The sequence below is a fragment of the Miniopterus schreibersii genome (assembly GCF_964146895.1).
Source record: "Miniopterus schreibersii genome assembly, chromosome: 6".
Lineage (NCBI taxonomy): Eukaryota > Metazoa > Chordata > Mammalia > Chiroptera > Miniopteridae > Miniopterus > Miniopterus schreibersii.
Genome location: NC_138107.1, coordinates 50,591,920 through 50,613,839, shown reverse-complemented (window position 1 = coordinate 50,613,839; position 21,920 = coordinate 50,591,920). Strand labels below are relative to the sequence as shown.

The window sequence follows — 21,920 nt, the reverse complement described above, 5'->3', positions numbered from 1 at the left end:
AGAAACGTGGCCATTTGTTGTCTAAATAATAGTACAGTTCTAAGAAGGAAGAGAGGATGATAAAATAATTAAAAAGACAGGATTGATTTAAACAAGTAAAAATCAGGACCATCCTACGAACACTGGTATTTGGACTCTACTTGTTAGGGGGGATTTGCTTCTTCCTCTTTTTCCAAATTCAGCATCTGAGAGTAGAAGGAAATAGATTTATCTTTATGGAAATGGAGTTAGGGGCCTGGTTCTTATGCTATCTCTGGGTTCTAACAGGTCACTACTGAGATGTCATTCATCTTACAAAGCCATTGGCACCCTGAGGTATGTGCAAATGGTGCCATTTGGATTTTCTGGATCATTTTGCAGTAATCCACATCTCTTGTCTAATCTAGGTACCTTTTCTTGCTGCTGGGGCACTGAAAACATTCTGGATTCCTGTATGCAACACACAGGGTGATGGTGGCAGTTAATGAAGAGAAAATCGCTTTTCCATTTTTATTCCTTTCATTTTATTTTTAAGCATCACTCCTCAGAACCAGAAAGGCTTTCCTCCTTTTTGCCTTAAATTGCACCTGTAATTTAGATGAAAATTAAGAGAAGCCACCCTCTTGTTTGTTTTCCTTCACTTTTAGGTTAAAGGGCTGGTCTACCACCCAGATTGAAACTGAACAACTTAACTACAATATGTGTACAGTGAAGTGACCATAAAAGGAATGTAATGCAGACATCATGTAATGTAGCTTAACTGCACACATCCCATTTTTACCAGAAAACTTTGTATCTGACGTGACCATTCAGGAAACAGAGTAATTAGAAAAAGACAAAGGCAGTTGACCTAAGAAAGAATTATTTTCCTTTTAAGAAGTAGAGACTAGGCCTAAGATATCTGAACTGTCAATGCTAAGGATCAAAAAGACCACCCACCAATTCTCCTTGCTTAAATTTGGTGACAAGTTAATATAAATAGATCTTTCTAACTTCAGTACAAATTATAAGATTTCAGTCTCCTTTTATCTCATGAATATGGCTTAAAATAATGGATGTGAAAAAATACTACCTGGCACAGACTAAGAATTTTAAACTGCATGTTTCAATATCTTCTAACTTTTTCCTTCCACATATACATCCACCTAGGTATCCACCAACTATACCTACCCACTCTCACTAGACATGTAGCTGTCTTCCACCTGTGCACCTAAAAAAACCAAGGCCATCTTAGTACTGGAATTTGCCTTCTTGTTTCCATTTCAAAATATTTTTTAAACTCCATTTTTCTTCTCCTCTACCCATTTCATCTCAGGGGAAGAAAGCATTTTCTTTTCCATTGTTTTTCCTTTGAAACTCTTCTCTCCTTCAAATATTGTTCAAATAATAACTCCTCTATAGATCTAGTATCATCTCTTTCCTTTTTTGATTTTCCATGTTAGGAATTCCTAGATAACTTTGAGTGTATCATCATTATAGTAGCTTTCCTTTTCTTTATAGTATTATAATCTACATGGGAGACGCCTCTTTTAAACTATAAAATCTTTGAAGTCAAGGATCATTTACCTCATTAAACTGACAATCAGTGTCTAGTATACTTTGAGCATTAAAGATACTTAGTCAATGATTTTTGAGCTGAATGATGTTGATGATGTAGACAATGTACCACACGACATTTTAACCTTCCATATTCTTGCACCTCCAGCTGAATTCCTGGACTAGTGTTTCCCAGGTATCTAAGATATTAAACTTTAGTCAACCTATCCCATATTATGTGCTTTCTTAGATTAATTCATAAATTAAGAAATATATCAGGATTTTCTGGTAAAGAAAAAAATTTAAGTACATAATGCTAAAAGAGTATAAATATATTTATAAGCTTAAAACATACAATATAAAACAAAACAAAGTAGAAAGGATGGGTTGGATGATGCCACTGGTCTGCTTGGTGTTTCAAGCTGGTGATAGAATGGAGCCTGGCCTACTGTTTAATGATAGATTAAGGCAGAATTTTATTGCCTGAGGACATGGTTTACAAAAATTGATCTGAGAAGGGACCCCAGAAGATGCAGAGATTATTGACTCATCAAAAACTAAGCCAAGTTACCTGATCTAAAAATAAAATAAAAGTCATGGTTAATTTGGTTCTTCTAATCTTCTACCTTTTCAAAGATAACTAATTTTTATTTATTTATTACATGTTCTGTGTTATAGACTAAACTTTTGTGCCCTTTCAAAATTCATATGTTGAGGCCCTAACCCCCAAAATGACGGTATTTGGAAGTAAAGCCTTTTGCTAGGCAATTAGGTTTAAATAAGGTCATGACAGTAGGGCTCCCACATGGGGTTAGTGCCATTAAATGGAGAGTCACCATAGTGCATGCTTTCTCTCTCCTCTATGTGAGGACACAGTGAGAAGGTGGTCATTTGAAGCCAGGAAGGGAGCTCTCACCAGGAAATGAATTGGCCAGAAACTTGATCTTGGACTTCCAAGTCTCCAGAAATGTGAGAAATAAAATATCTGTTGTTTAAGCCACCCAGGCTATGGTATTTTGTTATAGCAGCCCAAGCAGGCTAAAATAAAAGCTTCCTTACTTTCTGATAAGTAATGCAAATCTTTTAAACAAATCCAGGTGGCATTATAATTACCTCAGAAAACAAAACAAAACAGTAAGCTGTTTAGAGACATGAAAGATCTTGTTTATATACTTAGAAAAACAAATGAGATAAATTCAGAAATCCTGACATTATGTAAGCATACATATCTTTACAAAAGTGATATTGATCAAAGTAATATGCACATTTTGATGGCACATAGTAAGGAATCAGTAAATATTGTTGATTTAATAATTGCTTAAAGCTTGTTTACCATAAAAGTCTATTATAAAAACTAGAGAAAATGGGTTTTAAAAGCCTTTGAGTAGGCCATACTATTGCTCTTATATTCCTTCCCTGCTCTTCAAATTATTCTTCCACCAACATAAAAAATTACTTTAGAAATACAGCATTCTTCAGTTCTACTTAGGACCCTCTAAGATACTACTTCACTCAGAAAGGACTCCCCATTTTCTTCAGGTTCAAGGAAAGCAGTCAGAGAAAATGTGAACAATGGTAACATACCATACTTCTTTCGCCCTCCTAAAACTAATCATTTGTACATTGTGAAGTTCTCTTAAAAGGTTTGAGAAGGCCTTTGCTCTTTTTGAAAATCTCAGAATCTAAGTGTGTTGGGGATTGTATGAGATTTAATGGGAAGTAGAGGGAAATTATGTAGAATGCATGAAAAACTGCCAAATCCGGGCTGCCAGTTTCTTATCCGGATCTCCTTCTGCCTGACATACACTCGCCCTTCTCATCACCATCCTTTCAAAATGTCACTTCTTCAAATAGGGCCCCTGGCAACAAAAATTAAAGCTAGGTTCTCAGCTATCTGTTTTTCTGCTAAATGCAGTTTTCCTCTAAGGAAATCTCCATAGCTTTAATTGGTCATTATTTGTGAAACGACGGGCATTATCTCCTTCCTATGCTCTTGGCTGCAGATGGAGACTGAGTGCTCACTACAGCACCTGACACTTAGGAAACATTCAATGAATATTTACTGAGTGACTAAGGGGTGGACAAAACAATCAGGGGCTTAAGAAAATATCTAATTTAAAAGCAAATTAAACTCTTTAGGGTCCCTGTGGCATCCAGGTGAAGAGCAGCCCATAGGCTAGAAGTAGGAACCGGCCTCATTAGAACACTTTACCAAGGCAGAGCCCTTGCACGGAGCATAAACCCATCCCTTCCTGCGTTGATCAGATGTGAGCCCTGACCAAGCTCATTTCCATCAGGGAGAACACCGAGAGAGCCACTTCTTCCCACCCACTTCTTCCTGCACCAGCACTCACCCGGCTTCCAGGGTGCCCTCTGGTATAAAGCAACTGCCCCCCCCCCCCGCTCCTCCTCAATTTCCACATTTCAACAAGTGGTGCTGGAAAGTGGATATCCATGTGCAAACAGCTGGACTTGATCTGTACTTTGCACTATACACAGAAGTTAGCTTAAAATGGTTCATAGATAGTTCCTAATAAGGGCTCTAATCCTTTGATTAACTCTGATTAGGGAACTACATTTGTAACCCAGACACTTTGCTGGTACAGTATTTAAAATAAGACTATATCAAAGGACTTTTCAAAGAGTGTAAATGCAGAGTCAACAGAATAAATTTGAATTTAAACTTGACTTTAGTAAATGTCATGATTTTCATAAGGTAGTCAGGAGAGGCAAAATTTTTCTCACACTTACTGAATTGGGGAGAGTATAACTGTTTGAATTTGTGGGAGTATCCCTGTTCGTTTTTGTTTGTTTGTTTTTTACTTTGCAGACATCTGCTTAGATGGCTACTAGATACAACTAATTGGCTGACAATATAATATGTTATCCAAAACTGACCACGGGATGTGAGATATTGCAACCCATGATTAATATAACAGATAGCAGTAAGGACATAATAGCCCCTGAGAAATATCCATGTTTTACCATTAATAGTGTAAGCAGAGGAGAGAACTTAGAGCGAGCAGCTAATGCTGCAAAATAATTGCCAATTATTAATAATTGTTGCTAATTAATAATAATTGCTAATTATTAATAGAGTAAATAAGTAGAAAATAAGTAGAAAACTTACAATAAGTTTTCTAATAAGTAGAAAACTAGTCATTAGCAAATGATTCTAAATGTTATCCACATACTTTCTCTACAAGAGAACCAATCAATTATTAATATCATGCCCCACTGGCACAGTTTAATCCAAATACTCTATCATAATGTCTATACATTTGTAGAAGTATCTGCAATAGTACCAGGAGAAAAAAATGAGGAAAATTGTCTTTTTATTCTAACTTCTTTCTGTCAAGAACTGCCAGATTGTTTCAAATCTATGACATAAAGATATTGAAGATATAATGGGCTTAAAGTGAACCACATTTAAAGAGAAAATGTAAGATGAATGTAAGTAGCCAACAGCTGCCAATCAGAATTAAAGACCATGAGGTTACTATCTGACAGTCAAAAAAAGACACATCAACATCAAGTGAGCCATCAGAAAAAAAGTGTATATGTTTTTTTGGGACACTTGGTATATGATCTCTAACTATATTATATATAATCTTTATATATAATCTCTATATATAAATACATAGCTTATACATATAAGATATATATATCTTTAATAATTATCTGGAATTTAATAATTATCTGAGAAACCTAACTGATACAGTTTCTACCTTCTTATTTAACATTCCACATATATCTAATTTTATCTTCAACATGTATCTTCTCTACAAAAATCACAACCTCAAGGACGGCAGGATGTAACTCTCTTATTAATCAGTATCCTTAGAATCTAGCACAACTTCTAGCACATAGAGTGCTCAAAAAATATTTATTGAAATAAATAAAGTGGAAGACATGTTTCATGTCTTTTTCTGTTTTAATTCTTTGTAATACTCCTTGGTAGCATTTATTATGTAAAATTCCTTCCAAAAGGAAAGTTTGCTAAACTTCCTAGACAGAAGTGGTTAAAGTTATATATTTCTTTATTAACTCATTTGATAAATATTTACTGAGGATGTGCTCTACACACAAGGTTTCAAAGACACCTTATAAAAGTAAAAAGACTTCCCAGAGAAATGCTGTAAAAACTGAATTCGACAGGTGAATTGGTTGAGAACATTATAAGCTGGAAGAAATAGAGCTAGACACACGAATGTTTAGAAGTCACTCTTCAAGCAAGACGATAAACTGAATATAGTAAAAATCACATTAAGAAGGTTATTATAAACACAGAGGTATTATTATAGCTCCAAATTTCTATCATTACGTGCATTCCCAAGCCAAGCAGATTCTGTTGCTGTCTACCATTGTTCTAATTTATATTTCACTTGGGCTTATCTGAGACTCATTCATTAAAATTTCATCTGTAAAGATTATTGTGCTGGATAAAATATTACGCACTGCAAGCAAATATATCCTATGGTTAAAGAAAAGACATAATTCCATTAGTGAGCAAACCTTAAATTTTCTCTTTAAAAATGATTCTTTGTGGCATTGAAATGACCATTATTTTCTACCATAATTTTGAACACTGACAGTTATCTCAATAATACCTGTTGCTGTGTCTGCTAGCTCTTTTAAGGGCTTATGAGTCAAAATAAACTATTGAGGCCACTGTTAATATTCCCATAGATCTTTTTCTTAAAGAGCAGCTGTGCCCGGCCGGGCGTGGCTCAGAGTTGAGCGTCGACCTGGGATCCAGCAGATCAAGGTCCGATTCCCGGTCAGGGCACAGGCCCGGGCTGCGGGCTCAACCCCCAGTCAGGGGCGTGCAGGAGGCAGCCGATCAATGACTCTGTCTTCACTGATGTTTCTCTCTCTCTCTCCCTCTCCCTTCCTCTCTCTGAAATCAATAAAGACATATTTAAAAAAATAAAAAGAATAGCTAACAATTTGTGGGAAAACATATATGAAATCAAAAGATCTGTATGCCTTTGAGAAATAACATATAAATTTAAATACAGGATACAAAACAAATATTTTAGAAGCTACATAAAATTTTTAATAGGGGATTAAAAAATTATATTTGATGTAAACTACAGTATACTATAATTACTCTTATTTTTATGAAAAATATTCTGTCCCTTTTAAAATGTGTGCGATAGAGTATTAAAACGATGACAACTTGTCATGCACAATCACACACTTCAAAAATACATTATCAAACTATTTTTAAAAGTTAGAAATCATATATATAGTTTTTTTCTCTTTGAAATCACATTGTTATTCAATGTCTACCATCAGATTTCTTCCTATGAAATATATTTTATGTTGAAAAGTATTTTATTAAATGGACTGATATATTTTGAAACAAACATATATTTAAATTAATATTCAAACTTTGTCTTATGTCATGAGTCTACAGTTTAAAACATTTGTCTGCACTAAGTATCATCACAACTATTTTTAGTATACAGCTAAGCAAATATACTAAAACATAAATAAGAGTAAATATGAAAAGGAAATTTCTAATAGAAGTGAATCTCTCATGGTGATGAGGGGCAGGTTTATAGTGCCTTCAATAAGGGAGTCTTCTGAAAAATCAATGTTCCCAATTGATTTTTATTTTTTTTTGGACCATGGAGATTTTTTATTTTTTACCTCAGGGAAGAAAAATTTGTGGTGGGCAGAAAAGAGTAGGATTTTACTTTATTAAATTCAAGAACTGCAAGTGTGAAAAGGAAATGAGAAGAAAGAACAGACATAATGCATATACCTATAGGCTTCTTTTCAGGCAGATCATGTTAGAGAACATACACATTGTAGTTGAGGGTCTAGAAACTTTAAAATGATTGTTTCATATTGTGCCCTGCGGGATGTTATGTAGCAGACATCTGGGGATCATCTGACTCTATCTGGTATGTTCCTTTGACCTTCTATTGACTCGTCTATTAGCAACTTTGTAGGAATAGAAGTTATCCTGTATAAAATGATAGTAATGCAAATTATTTTTGTCTGTAACAATGTAAATTTATTTTACACAGTCGGGAAAATACTGGCTTCCACCTGACAAGAACATTATCTCCAAACATTTAATTTTATTTCTTTAAAGGGTTTTAACCAGTTTTGTACTTATTTGTAAACGTGTTTCAGCATTCCTGAGCATGTGTACTATGCATGTGTGTGTAGCCCCAATTCTCCTTTGGGTAATAAGTAAATAAAATCTCCACCAAGCATTCAGTTTATATTTACATGAGACATGTTTAAATTTTTTTAGAAATTATACTTTACCATTTTTATAGTACTTTCACCAAGACACCCAAGTAGATTCACCTGACAGAACCAAACATATTGGAAAACTGGAGAAGTACACCTATGGGGCCATATATGCTAACGCACATCTCTTCTTGCTTATCAGAGTGAATCCCAAGTGTCAATAGAACTTTAACTTTTCTGACTCTCCAACTCTTTTTTTTCTTCTCTTTCCTCTACTGTTTGTCCTGTTTTGTTTTTGGTTCTAGATCCTGCCAAACTTGTAAATTATCCCCCACTGGTGACACAATGATTGAGGATTTGGCTTTCTGATCTGACCATTTGGTAATTTCTGTCAGATGGATGATTGAAATCTATTCTCCACTGGGGGAAAGATGACTGATAATGTATTTTATCAGTCCCTTTGTCTGTTTGCTTATTAGTTCAAATTATTTAGAAAAGTGGTTCATGCCCACTGAAAAGAAAAACACTTATGTTATAGCTGGACCAGCAAGTTTTTATTTATCCGTGTTTACTTTTGACCCTTGGCTGAGGTGGCTGGGCTGCAGCTATAAATTATCTTTGTGACTATGTATCACTGTCTGCAACTGTAAAAAGGTCTTGACTTCTACTCCCAGAGGGTATTAATACATAAAATTTAAGCATCCTTAAATTTAAAAAAAAAATCACTGTCCTGATTACCATATAGAAATAAGCAAGTGCTTAATATTCACAAGTATTTAGAAAACAGAACAAAATAAAACAATTTCTAATGCATAAATTATAATAACTTCCAAAAGATGCTCACACAAAGCCCATTTCTATAAAATGGATAAAAGTGCAATCAGATGGCTTAATGATTGTGATTAAAATAATAGTTATGTGACTTTATATAAATTATAAATTTTATCTATGGTCATTCTTCTAAATGTACATTAACACAGTTTAATTAAAAAAGGTTAATGACTATTCTTATATATTTTGCACTCATTACTTTTCTTCTCTTTCACTTGAAGGCAAGATTATATTAGGAATCCCAAACATAACTTTAATATCATCTCTACTGATTTTTCTTTAAAGTTTGACTGAAAACGTTAATTTTAATATTTTAAAGCATTAAATTTTTGGTATTATAATACAATGAATATTCAAAATGAACATGCCAATCACTTAGGTATCTAAGTTATAAGTGATTTCTCTGCTGTACATGTGTGTTTATATGCAAACGTACTTTGAAATTTTGCAGTGACAAGGTTAGAATAAGTTTGGAAATTAGCAAAAGGTTATTTGTTTTAGACTATCTCAAGAAAAAATACTTTTCAGAAAGTATTATAAAAACATTCTTATAGCCATATTTAACTGACAATGAATCTTTAAAGCACATTCCTGAAATGAAATGTGAAAACAGAAAGAATTTTTCTACATGTATTAAGTCTAAAGGTTTTTAACACTGGAAAAAAAACACACCCTGTAAATTCTAAATAATCTATAGAGAAAATTCTGGAGGTGATTGTTAAAAGATATTAAGAATTTTCTTTGTAGATTGGGCTTGGGACATTTTTCCTTTGTTTTCCAAAAATTCTGCAGTTCTCATGAGTCATATGTATTGTTTTCATAAGACAAAAGAATCTTGCTTAAATTACAATGGAAAGAAACTTGCTTAAATTCACAGAAAGGACAATTAAAAATGAGAGGTGTTTTCCTATTTAAGTATTAATTCTGAACGTGAATGGTTTATCAAAACAAATCTCCCATGTATTAAAAAGACAATGAAACAACCATTAATAAAAGACCATTAATGAAAAGACTATCCATAATTTGTGAATGGAACTAGATTTGTAATGCATCTTAGCTTTTAAGCAGTACAAAGAATAATCAAGAATATTTAAAAATAATCTACAATCAGGATCAAATTATTATAAAAAAATGCAACTGAGTGTCAGATCTTGGCATTAACCATAGTTAAACTGAGTGTATTTCTAGGAATATAAGCATTTATATTGGGGAAATTGTTTCATCAGCTACAGAGTTTAATAATTCTACTATTAAGCTCTTTATAATAAAACTGTAGGTACATACTGGGGGTTTATTATATATTTAGTGCTTTATGTAACCAATCTAGAAGATATATACTTTCGGCCCCATTTTACCTATAAGCAAACAAGCCTGAAGAGGTTAAATAATGCCAGCACCTAGTTTATGCATTTCATCATTATGTTAAAGTGCACTGCTTTGACTCAACAATCCTTTATATCCATTATTAATGCGGCTTTCCAATTCTTTGGTTTTATTTAATTGTTTTTGTAATAAATTAAAATGAAGCAGAAACTCACAGTGTTCTGAAAACAGTCAAGGGACCTACACAGCAAACTAATTTATAGTGCAGCCTCTAAATAGATGTAATTATAATATTTAATAAAGGAAACACCTACCTTTAGAGATTATCAAATATTTTCACTGAACTCCACTAGTGCTATGGTGTATACAATTGGTTAATAGCAATAAAAAGCGTTATTCATATGCTGCCAGGAAATACACAGTTACAATTTTATTGCCAACCCTGAACTATTCTTCCACTAAAACATTTAATATGGAAACTGGGTATAAGAAAAATTATGCAGTCATCCACATTTTAACTCCAATTAAGTTAGCATGTCTTAATCCTACAGAATACACTGCTCATGCATATATGCACACATGTGCAGACACATTCACTCCTTTGAAAGTTCTTTATGAAATTATTAAATAATTACTCTGAATATGGGAGGCCAATGGAAGTGCTCATAAGTATGCATTAGACATTTAAATAACTGTAGGCACTGCCACAGTGAAAAATATTACAGCAAAAAGTGGAATGAGGGTTATTTCAGAATCTGATCCCTTTAGGACTAAGACACTTAGTAGTAATGTTCAATATAGTCATATTGTTAGGCAACATTTTTGAGAAATCTATTATGTTCAGTGTGTAATTACTAACCCTAATTACCGAGCTCTAAAGTCTACTTTGTCCTTTTGCAATCTGTGTGGAGTTAGTGGGAAGGAAACAAAAAAACTAAGGATAATTTATAATTTACGTTTGCTACTTGTAAATATGCGTGATGAAGTACTAAGACCATTGAGCAGCAGAAGAGCTCATGACCTTACATTTTGTTTGCTTCTAAGGGGAAATAACAGTTCTTGTTGTCTTAAATAAAAGTCTAAGCATCAAAGATGGCACTAGAAATAAGTAATAGTAAGCTTTAATTTTCTTTCTGATATAATAAAAGAACCAACTTAGCTACCATGTGATGTCTTCAATCAACTCTTAAGATCAAAGAAAAAAGTCATATTACTGCTATCTGGACTTTTGGAAAAGATAAGAAAGCAAATGAACAAAAGAAAATCCAGCTGACTAAAGATGCTAATTAATATAAATTATATTTGAAACAAAAGGATAGCTTTTCCCAAAAAAGACATCATAAGGCATAAAAGATCAAGAACAGTAACTGTCAAGGATATTCTAAATTAAGCAGAAGTTTCAGAGTATACAACTATAATTAATGGACAATCTAGAGGAATAAAAATAATGTACTTTTTGATATTCTAAAGCTGGACCTCACCTCCAAAGAAAACAGTAAGCATGAAGAATAGATCTTTCTTAGCCACAACGCCAATAAATATAATTCTCTCAAGTAAATTACAAAGTGGAGAGAGAGTCTGGGTTTTTTGTTTGTTTGTATGTTTGATTTAGAAATACCAAATGATGTTTTTATTCAGCTACTTAGAAGACATGCAATTTTTATTGTAATTATTTTTATCTAAGAAATACATTATACTTTCTTTTACATTACACTTTTAAAGTACAATTTCCAATAATATATATCTCAGCCTACTTCTTTGTATCCAAAAATATGTCCTTCTCGAATTTCCTTCAAATTGTTGCCTAACCAGTGGCCATAAACTTTTGCAGTGACAACTATTATCCATTATCCAGCACTTGACATGCCAGCTCAACATCACTATATTAACTGACTTTCGAATTTTCTTACTCCCTGTGGGGACTTCTCTCCTAAGATTGATGAGGTGCAACATAATGTTTAAGCTGCCATCCTGACGTGACAAACAGTAAGAATGGTCCCTGCACAGACTGGAGATGGGAGGGCAAATGGGGGAGAGAACCATAGTGCAGCCAGCAATAAAAGCAGCCTCACACACTGGCTTTCCAAGGCAATTAAAACTTTGTTTCTCAGATTTTACACTTCAGTCAAACACATAATTTATTCTTCAATTAAAAGCCCCAAAGCTTCCCTGGTACATATTGACAACTCAACAATTAGAGAGGGATTAAACTTTTGTCCCTCAGACATTTTAGAGAAGTTAAGATAAAAGTTGCTGCTCCTTCCAAGTTTAAATACGTTGAGACTCTAAATCACTTCTTATAATTCCCCAAATGGTGTTATCGCTTACTTTTTAACTATTGAATTCACTCTGGCAGAGCTAGGGTAATAAAACCCATCATATTCTAATTTTCAGACAGCTTGATAGAACCAATGTTCTTAGTATAGATAAAGTGTAATGAAGCACTTTCTTTCCCATAGGAAAGTCTTTGACTCATATGCTCTGATGCCAACTAGCCTTCACATCTGCTGTTTCACCATTGATAGCTCTAACTTGGCATGCAAAACCAGTGTCTGATGAAGCAGCTTTACTCAAAGGCACCATTTTATTTCTTGGAAGGGGAACATAGTAAAATGGTGTTGGGTTTCTGTAGGCCTTATGCAAATCTCTGTAATAAAGATAGGATCAGGCCTCACATACAATAAATCATGTGTTAGATGAGGAGGGGGAAGGAGACAACCTTCTTGGGTAAAAATAACCTCCTTACTATGCCAATAAATTAAATGCATAATAAAAATTGGTTTAAGTATTTATTTCAAACATAATGAATTAATATCAAAACCACATTAGATACTAATAAGACTGTAACACTTTTAAAACACCAACATTATTTTATGAAACAAAATATTTCCATTTAACAGAATATTAACAGTAATGCATTACCCACAACAAGTAGCTTAGCACATTTACTAAAGAAAAAATAATTTGGGAGAATTAGAGAAATAATAGAGCTATAAAAAATCTTTCTGAGATATATCTTTTAGATTACTAGAAAAGTTGTCTGATGGAAAATGAAGAAAACATCAACATGGACAAATGGAATTCTCAGTAATAATATTAATCACTAATCAAAACCAACTGCTCATATACATTGATGTTCAACCTCATAAAGCTTTTAAAAGTTTGTATCACTCAATTAAGTATGAAGAAAAATTGAAAAAATAAAGTATCCACAAATTTGAATGCATGAAACAAAAAATTCAAAATAAAGTTTCTATTTATTCTAAATAGCCACGGGGTTATTACCTCAATAGTAACTTGAAAGGAAATTAGCAAGAAAAAATTTTGGCTTGGAAGCCTAATTATATTCTGTCTTCCATCTCCCATGTCAAAGCAGAATGTCATATCTGAGGAGCATTTTATTTCAGTTCAGATCTACAGGGGGATGGATACTGAGGAATCCTCAAGTGACACTAAGGAATATGTCAATTAGAATTATGCAATAATTTGTCCCCACCAGTTAATATAGGTACAGGTTTTTTTTCCATAACAAGGACAGGAGTGACACTAGTTCACCAAATATTATAGTATAGTGCGGTAAGCTCGAGTATGAAATCTACATGATTCCAAATCTCAAACTGTTGCCCAAAACCTAACAATATCAACCTATAGAGTAAGGTACTTCATCTCTTCTTAATCTGCTTCCATAAGTAAACACTAAAGTCACATGTACCACCCTTCAACTCTAATGTGCCCCCTCATAGGTCTCTTCTCTAAATTTCCTCGCTCCCGCCATGGTAAAAAAAACCTACAATAAAGGTTTACAAAGGAAAGGGGAATATATTCCCTCCGCCAGCCCCATAGAACACATATTTTCTCAACGTTTACTCAGAGACACAAACAAAAGTCAGGATTTACCCCATCGCACTTCTCTGAAGGAGAACCCGTTGACTTCATCCTGCCACATGGCAATTCTCATGCATAGCTGTTGGGGTCTTTCAGGGATGGTGCCACAAGTGAAAATGCAATTAGATTATTTACTCAGCAAATATCTGTTGAAAGGGCTTTGAAGACAATTCAGGTAAATAATTTAAAAGAAGTAAGAATGTGGCCAGTGGATTATTTTATGCCTCTCTCTGATATTTTGAGGGGTCTGCATCTCAAAAGAAAAAAATGGCCAAATGAAAGAAAGGGAAGTTGATACAATCAGTTATGAACTATTGATGCCAATAATGAAGGTACTGCTCAAATTTCACATTAAATTAACTCTTTCTACACAATAGAATCACCAGAGGAGTTAATAAAAATCTCAGATGCATGGGGTCCTACCTCAAGGTATTTTTAATTACTTGGTTTGGAAGGGGGGCCTCTAGCCTCAGTATTCTCTCAAAGTTCCCCAAGTGATTGTAATGTTTTAAAGTGCAGAGAGGTTGAGACAAATTGATATTTTAAAGATGTTTAAAATTTAGCAGATGATACCCCCAAATAGGATCAAATAATGATTCTATTCATTGAAAAAAGAAAATTGATATAAAAATCAAGACTTTCTCCTTATTTATCAGAGTTATGATTGCCCGTCAGAGAAGACCATATTTGCACGGGCACGCATGCTGCCCCGGACTACTGACTGTCGCACAGCTGCATCTCTTGCAACGTCAGTATATAGAAGACTGGCCCCACAAGTGAAGCGGTGCTTTAACTGGGGATCCCAATGAAATAGCCAGTATCAATAACTTTGCAGGGCACTGGTCTAGAATTTATGATGCATACATAGGCAAGAACAACCTATTAACAGGTCAAAAATTTTAGTTACAAAACTCTGATGATAAAACACCTATGCTCCTATCATTTCATTTTTAAATTGGTTTCTAGGCACAGAGACAATATCCCTCATATGAAATCCAAAGCTGAAATGTGAGACTTTTTCCCAAATTATTGAGGAGAAATGGAAGTTGCCGTCACTAAGCATAAAGTGATCCCAAGTTAAAAAAATGACCTGAAGGGGAAGCTATGTGGCAATTTAGTAACACCTAAATAAACAGGGCAACTCATACATGCATTTTAAAGAAATAATCCCTGTATTTACTGAAGTATCATTAGGAATTTTTAATTATTATATTGTCAAAGAATCCCTTCTGGATTTGGAGAAAAGAGATTAAAATTATGTATAATAGTAAATATGGTACACAATCAAGGACATACACAATTTCTATCCATGTGCAGACAAATAATTATTGAGCTTTTTCTTTGTGATGGCCATACTTAACTGGGAACTTGCTATATAAAATATAAAAAGTATTCAAAGAAAGAGTTCTAGACATCTAATAAACAGCATAGTGATTATAATCAACAAAATTATATTATAAACTTCAAAGATGTTACGAAACTAAATCTTAATAGTTTATCTCACCACAAAAAAAGAAATGATAATTATGTGATGTGATGGAGGAGTTAGTTAATCCTACAATGGTAATCACATTGCAATATATAAATGTATCAAATCACACATTGTACATTTTAAACTTACACCATGCTATATATCATTATCTCTCAATAAAAATATAATAAAATAAATTCAAAACTAGTTTTAGAGGATCTTTCTCATCTTTGAAAACTATTTTAAAGTCAATTTTCTGCATATGCAAAAAGGAATTTTCAAAATGTTTACACAAATACAGCTAGAGAACAATAAACACTCATTTCAGAAAACACTTTTTAATGTGAAAAGTACACTATAGATGCCATTTTGAGGATTTACATTTTTAATGGCTAAATCTCTTCATGGTAAATATGTTATGATTGCATTACCACCACTGTTCTACATAAAAACAAACAGAAGTTATGTTTTTCAGAAATTAAGAAAAATATAGGAAATATGTAATGAATAGTGTATGTCTTTACATCTATTTATTAATTACATGCAGCAAACTGCCAACTTTTTACATTCTGTCAACTCAAAAATGACTATTTTTTTTGGCATTTAAAAAGCAAAAATCACTCAAACTTTCAAAAAAAAAATCATTCCAGGCACGCCACACAAGCAATCCAGGATTAAAAACCTATACTGTCACCCCAGCATAATTTAATTTTAGAAGACCATTGAACCTATAAACTCAGAATAAGTAGCAGACTATAAAGAACATGTTATAGCTATATCTGCCCTAATGGCTTAAGGCAAATGTTTTAAGAGTTTAATATGATCAAACATTTGAGGTCATGTGGGTGAGCCAAAATGACTAATGCACTTAGTTCTTCCAACTAGTGATGGCTATGTCATGATATCTTTGGCTGTGACTTTTATTGTTGATACCATGAGTCCCTTGGTTACTGCTTTCATAATTAATAAGTCACTTAACCTCTCCATGGCCCAGTTTCTTCATCTGTTAAATGAGCATAATGATAATAGCCTTCTACCTTCCTTAGTGGTTGCTGTGAAGATTAACGAGCTGGCATTTAGCATGTACTTTGAGTTCTCCTACAGAGGGAGGCTATGCACAAAGGAAAAGAAAATAAAACTAACCTTTTTTTTTTTGCTAGGTACCAAAAGATACAACTTTTTCCCGCAGGTGGATAATCCACTTGTTTGCATTCCTCCCACAACCCATCAAAATTACAACTAAACCACAGAACAACTATCATTCAGAGCAGCCTGAAATATGGCTGCACGGAAGTCCTACAACTACAGAATTAAAGAAGAAGCCACACTGAGATTGAAGGAGGGGTGGAGGTGCACAACAGTCTGGTCTGACACCTACGTGTGATATTTTTTTAATCAGGAGGGATGTCTTGGATGCTGAGGTCTATGTGAGGAGCAAGGGGTCCCAGCCCCACACCAGACCCCTCAACCCAGGGTTCCAGCACTGGTAAGAGAAGTTCCTGTACCTCTGTGCTGTAAAACCAGCAGGAACTGTGGCTGAGTGACAAGGAGGCGGCTGGATTTCCAGGCATTCCCCTTAAGGGGCTGGTGCACAGACTTCCTCCGACTTACTCCCTGGAGCTCCAGTGCTGAGGCATTAGCTTGAGGCGGGGCATATGAAGAGCAACTAAATTGTCTGGCATCAGGGCGAGATCTGAGGGGCAGCTTTCTCCCAGACAAAAGTGCCGGCAGGGGTCATTGTCCTTTTTTGAAACCTCCCCACCGCAGTGCAACAGGCAGCAGCCGTACCTGAGTTTCCATCAGCCTGGCTCGCAGGGCTCTCCTGGCCCTGGTGACTCACTGAGGCCCCGCCCCGCGTAATTTGCAGCCCCATCCAAGCTGTTGGCTGTGGTCTTTCCATATGAATAGCCCGTCCTGGCTCAGGCTTTAGACTTTCCTAACATCTCTCAAACAAGCAGCACCTGGCTTCAGCAGGCTCCGTACCTCTCAGTAAGAGACCCCAGGCCCAGCACTAGCAGCCCGCCTGGGTTCACAGCCTGACAAGCCCTGGGCACCCCCAAGCCCAGTACAAGTAGCGGCCACGTGCAGATCGCTCCGTAGCTCGTGCTGTGTCTCCAGGCAGGCACAGGCAGTAGCAGGCTGCACATCCCGGGAGGCCCCAGGGCCAGTGCACGTGGTGCTCAGCTCCTGACAACGCCCGGTTACGGCCCTACCACATCCACGAGTGACACTCAAGGGGAAGACTCGAGGGGCACCAAAGCCCCACTGAAGCAAGCCTTGCTCCACAAAAGCTTCCACTGTAGTTGCAGCTAGTCCACATAACCCACTGGACTGGGGGTCAGTCCTTCCCAGTGACACCAACAGCAATCAAGGCTCAAGTACAGCAGGACAGTGCACACAGCTACATGGGAGAGTACAGAGTGCCCGACGCAGGCGACTGGGGAGGCTGCGCCCCTGGGCCCGACAGGACACCGACTACACAAGACCACTATACCAACTCCAGGAGACACAGCACCTTTATCTAAGACACAGAAACAAGCACAGGGAAACAGTCAAAATGCAGAGACAAAGAAACATGTTGCAAATGAAAGACCAGAAGATATCTCCAGAAAAAGAACTAAATGAAATGGAAGCAAGCAAACTACCAGATGCAGAGTTCAAAGCAATATAAGGATGCTCAAGGAACTTACTGAGAAGTTCAAGAAACTTAGTAACAACTTCAAAAAACTGCATGAAAACTTCAAGAAACTTAGAGAGAACACCAAAGATATAAAAAAGGACCAGTCAGAAAGGAAGCATTCACTAGCTGAAATGAAGAAGAATTTACAGGGAATCAACGGTAGAGCAGAGGGCACCAAGAATCAAATCAGTGATCTGGAATATGAAGAAGCAGCAAACACCCAATCAAAACAGCAGAATTAATAATCATTTTACTTATAAATTAAAAAATAAATCAACTGTTGAAAATGTTAAGTAAGCATTGTGAGTAAATAACTGCAGAGAGTGAATATGTAATGCATTTAAATTATTACAGTATTCAAGGGACTTTTGAAGTTGTTTGTAAAATAATGCAAGTGACTTAGTACCACAAGTGATTAATTCTGCTTCACGAGTGCTTCAAGAGTTTTAATTTTTTTATCATAAGACTCAAATATTTTGTGTTAAAGTTTTTATGTACTACAAAGTTTATTTCTAGAAAATCAATTTGAAAACAAATTCTCCTTTTCCCCCCTCATTTTTAAAGCTTATTTTCTCTCTTTTTTGTCTTTTCAGCCTTTTGGATTGTCTCCCCTTTTTTAAGCTCGGTTGCTGTCTGCAGTGTCACTTTTGTCCACCTTGCCTTTTCCTGGCTATTGACTTTTCTTCTTACTCTTTCATGTCTTTTTCTTTCTCACACTCTAGGGTGCCCCGAGTACCCAGAGAAAATTGACATGATGTTTCCAACAGCACAGGCTCTCATTTTACAGAACTGAAGCTTTCTGGAATGTACACTAGTCATTATAAAAACTACATAGTGATGACCACTAAATTGACAATTACCTTATGTTGATAACCTTATCACATGCTGAATTCATATTGTTGAAATTAGAATTTAAAAGGATACATTAAATGCTGATTATTCTTTAGTTATTTTAGTGTAGACTTAAATGGTACTAATTTCAAACTCACATTTTGGCTTGTTAAACAATATGTGTACACTAGCCAACTAGAAAGAAACCTTGTAGTACATAAAAACTTTAACACGAAATATTTGAGTCTTATGATAAAAAAAATTAAAAATCTGAAGCACTCGTGAAGCAGAATTAATCACTTGTGGTACTAAATCACTTGTGTTATTTTACAAACAACTTCAAAAGTCCCTTGAATACTGTAATAATTTAAATGCATTACATATTCACTCTCTGCAAAGTTATTTACTCACAATGCTTACTTAACATTTTCAACAGTTGATTTATTTTTTAAATTTATAAGTAAAATGATTATTAATTCTAAATATTAGAGAATATTGATTTATTGCAATTAATATAGTCACATAGCACCATAATGATCATACTTTACTCATATTTAGAATCTAATAAATCTGATTAAAAATAATGATTTTCCAATTAAATATAAAATACGCACCCAAGTTTTAATCTAGCCACACAAGATATTCACTTTGAAAATAATTAAATTTTAAGCATTATATATATATTTGACTAAACAATACAATTTAACTTATGTTTTGGATATTCAGTGTCCTCTAGAACTCTAAACAAAATGTTGATTTAGTTTTGTAAGAATTTCTACAAAGGAAATTAAAGAACTCTTTGGCAAAATGGCTGTTTTCAGTCACATAAGACCCAAATCTATGATTATAGAAATCGTCTTCCATATCTCCAACGAAACTATAATCACCTTGAAAGTGAGAACTAGATATTATTTGCTGTAGAATAACTAACATGTAGTACAATTTCTGGCACTCAATAGGCACTTGATGAATATTTGAGGAAATAATTTATAGCTTGAGTCTATTATTTTAAAAAAATCTTCTACTGCTTATTTATTTGAACTGCCAATTGCATTTGTGTGAACAGTGAAGGAAAACACCAATGCTTAAAATGTTCCCCAACCTACAGAGAACTTAAAAACACTTGGTAAAATATAAAAGCCATTATGAAGCAATACTGACTCCCTAAATTAAATTTGGTCTACTCTGGCCCAGTGAGATTAGCTGGTATAAGGCGAAAAAATAATAAAGAGGACAAGGCACTCTGTATGCCTGGAACTTGGTACAACCACACCTTCCATTTAAACGTTTCACAGGCTGTCCCTCTGCAAACCGTTGCAAGATCAATGGGGTGGCCCATTTTCAGACTCTGCCATCCAGAATATTAAATGGGTGAATGTACAGATACCAAGAACTGTTTCTGCTTTTCTCTTTCAGCCCTTATTTCCTTCTTTTTCTGCAGGCTTCTGAACCATTCAACCTTGCCTCATCTTAACAAAGAAATGTAGGTATGGACACTTTCTTACATGTAATCATTCTATTCTGTAATGACCATTTTCAATAAATAGATGACATTATTTGTTTTACATTGGAAGATAAAACTTTGATGGGAGAAAAATGTTACCTTTGGGCAGATTTTCCTCCAAACAAAAATAGAATACTCGTAAAGCAAAACTCCTGGCCGGCTGCAGTATTGAAATGCTCTGCTTTGATGGCCATATACTCTGTTGTATAGCTCTCCCCTCCCGAGGGATACGCTATTGATTGCTCTGCATGAATAACAGTGCTGCTATGCTCTCACATTCATTAACAGAGAAATCCTTGTTCGTTTGCACTCTATCACTTTAATGCACGGATTGCAGAGAAACAGCAGGACCTACCTTGAAAAAGGTCATGGTGGCGCCATCCTCCACCGCGCCGTACTCGATCTTGGTCTGTTTAGCTAAATCATCGGCAGAGTCAATGGGGGATTCCATCCGCTCCACTGTCAGAAAGGCGGCTAAGTTAGCGGTATACGAAGAAATGATGATAAGTGTGAAAAACCACCAAATGCCTCCCACTATCCTGGTGGACAGCGCTTTGGGCATGAGCTCAGAACCTAACAGAGATGTGGGGGAAAAGGTGAAACGAATACAGAGAGTTGCATCAGCAGTCAGGTACTTTTGGTCACAGTGGCAGAATGGAATCACTGTGTAATAAAAGCTTTCATCACTGATTTGCGTATTGCTTTAGTAAGCAAGCAACAACCCGTGGGAGCGCAGAGACTAGCTGGAGTTAGTAGGCAGTCCCTTAGGACGCTTGTGTTTAAATATAGTGACAGGAGACTCGGTTCTTCCCCAGGCAGTGTAAAGCAACAATTAGATGCTGAGTGAATAACCTTTATAAAAATAACATTAGAAAAAGATCTCTCTAGTTTATAAACCATCTGTACAGTGTTCACAGTCTTATTAGTTATGTGGGTTTTAGAAGAAATGATTTAACTTATGTTCAGTTCCTTAATAAGCTTTATGTAAAATTTCATCTTTCCTGTGCATGAAGCTCCAAAACATTGTCTATATTTTAAAAAGTACTGTTGTAAGAAAATAATATCAATACCCTCATTTCTTGAGATGTGAGGGTTTTAGTCCAGTTTGTATTTTAAAATAAGTAGTATGTTACTTCCTAGGTATAAACAAATGTCTCCCATCACTATAGTTAGCCTCAATGAAGGAATCAGAAGTAGTTAAATTGTCACAAATGTACTTTTACACACATGTAAATATTTCATAAATATATTATGATTCCTGGCTGGAGTTGTCTGCTCACGGTATTAATAAGAAAATGGGATCTGAATTATATTTTACTTTTGATTATTATTAATTTTAATTAATTTAGATAAAATAAAATCTTAACAATTTTAAAATCAAGCCTTATAGTTTTACATTATTTACATTATATACATTATTTACAGTCTTCATGTTGAAATTAATACATATCAGCACATATTAATTTTTATAAGAAAACTATATTAATGTATGGATATATATGTAATATATTACTGTTCACTTTAAATCATTTTGAATCTACAATCAAGAAAGCATTGGCTACAAATTACTTAATTTTTAATAGTGTTTGAGTAAAATGGAATGAAGCAAAGATGGACTCCGTTTACTGATTTGTTCTATAGTCATATATTTAACAGAATCGCTTCTG

At 34.8% G+C, this 21,920-nt stretch overlaps 1 protein-coding gene across 3 annotated transcripts in view; it reads right to left on the bottom strand.

The window, feature by feature from the left end:
- GRIK2 (glutamate ionotropic receptor kainate type subunit 2) overlaps positions 1 to 21,920 on the bottom strand; it is a 483,205-nt gene that overhangs the window by 66,436 nt on the left and 394,849 nt on the right. For all 3 annotated transcript variants that reach the window (XM_081141402.1, XM_081141404.1, XM_081141403.1), the window contains one exon: positions 20,609 to 20,826. In XM_081141402.1, coding sequence (XP_080997528.1) covers positions 20,609 to 20,826 — 218 coding nt within the window. The remainder of the gene's footprint in view (positions 1 to 20,608; positions 20,827 to 21,920) is intronic.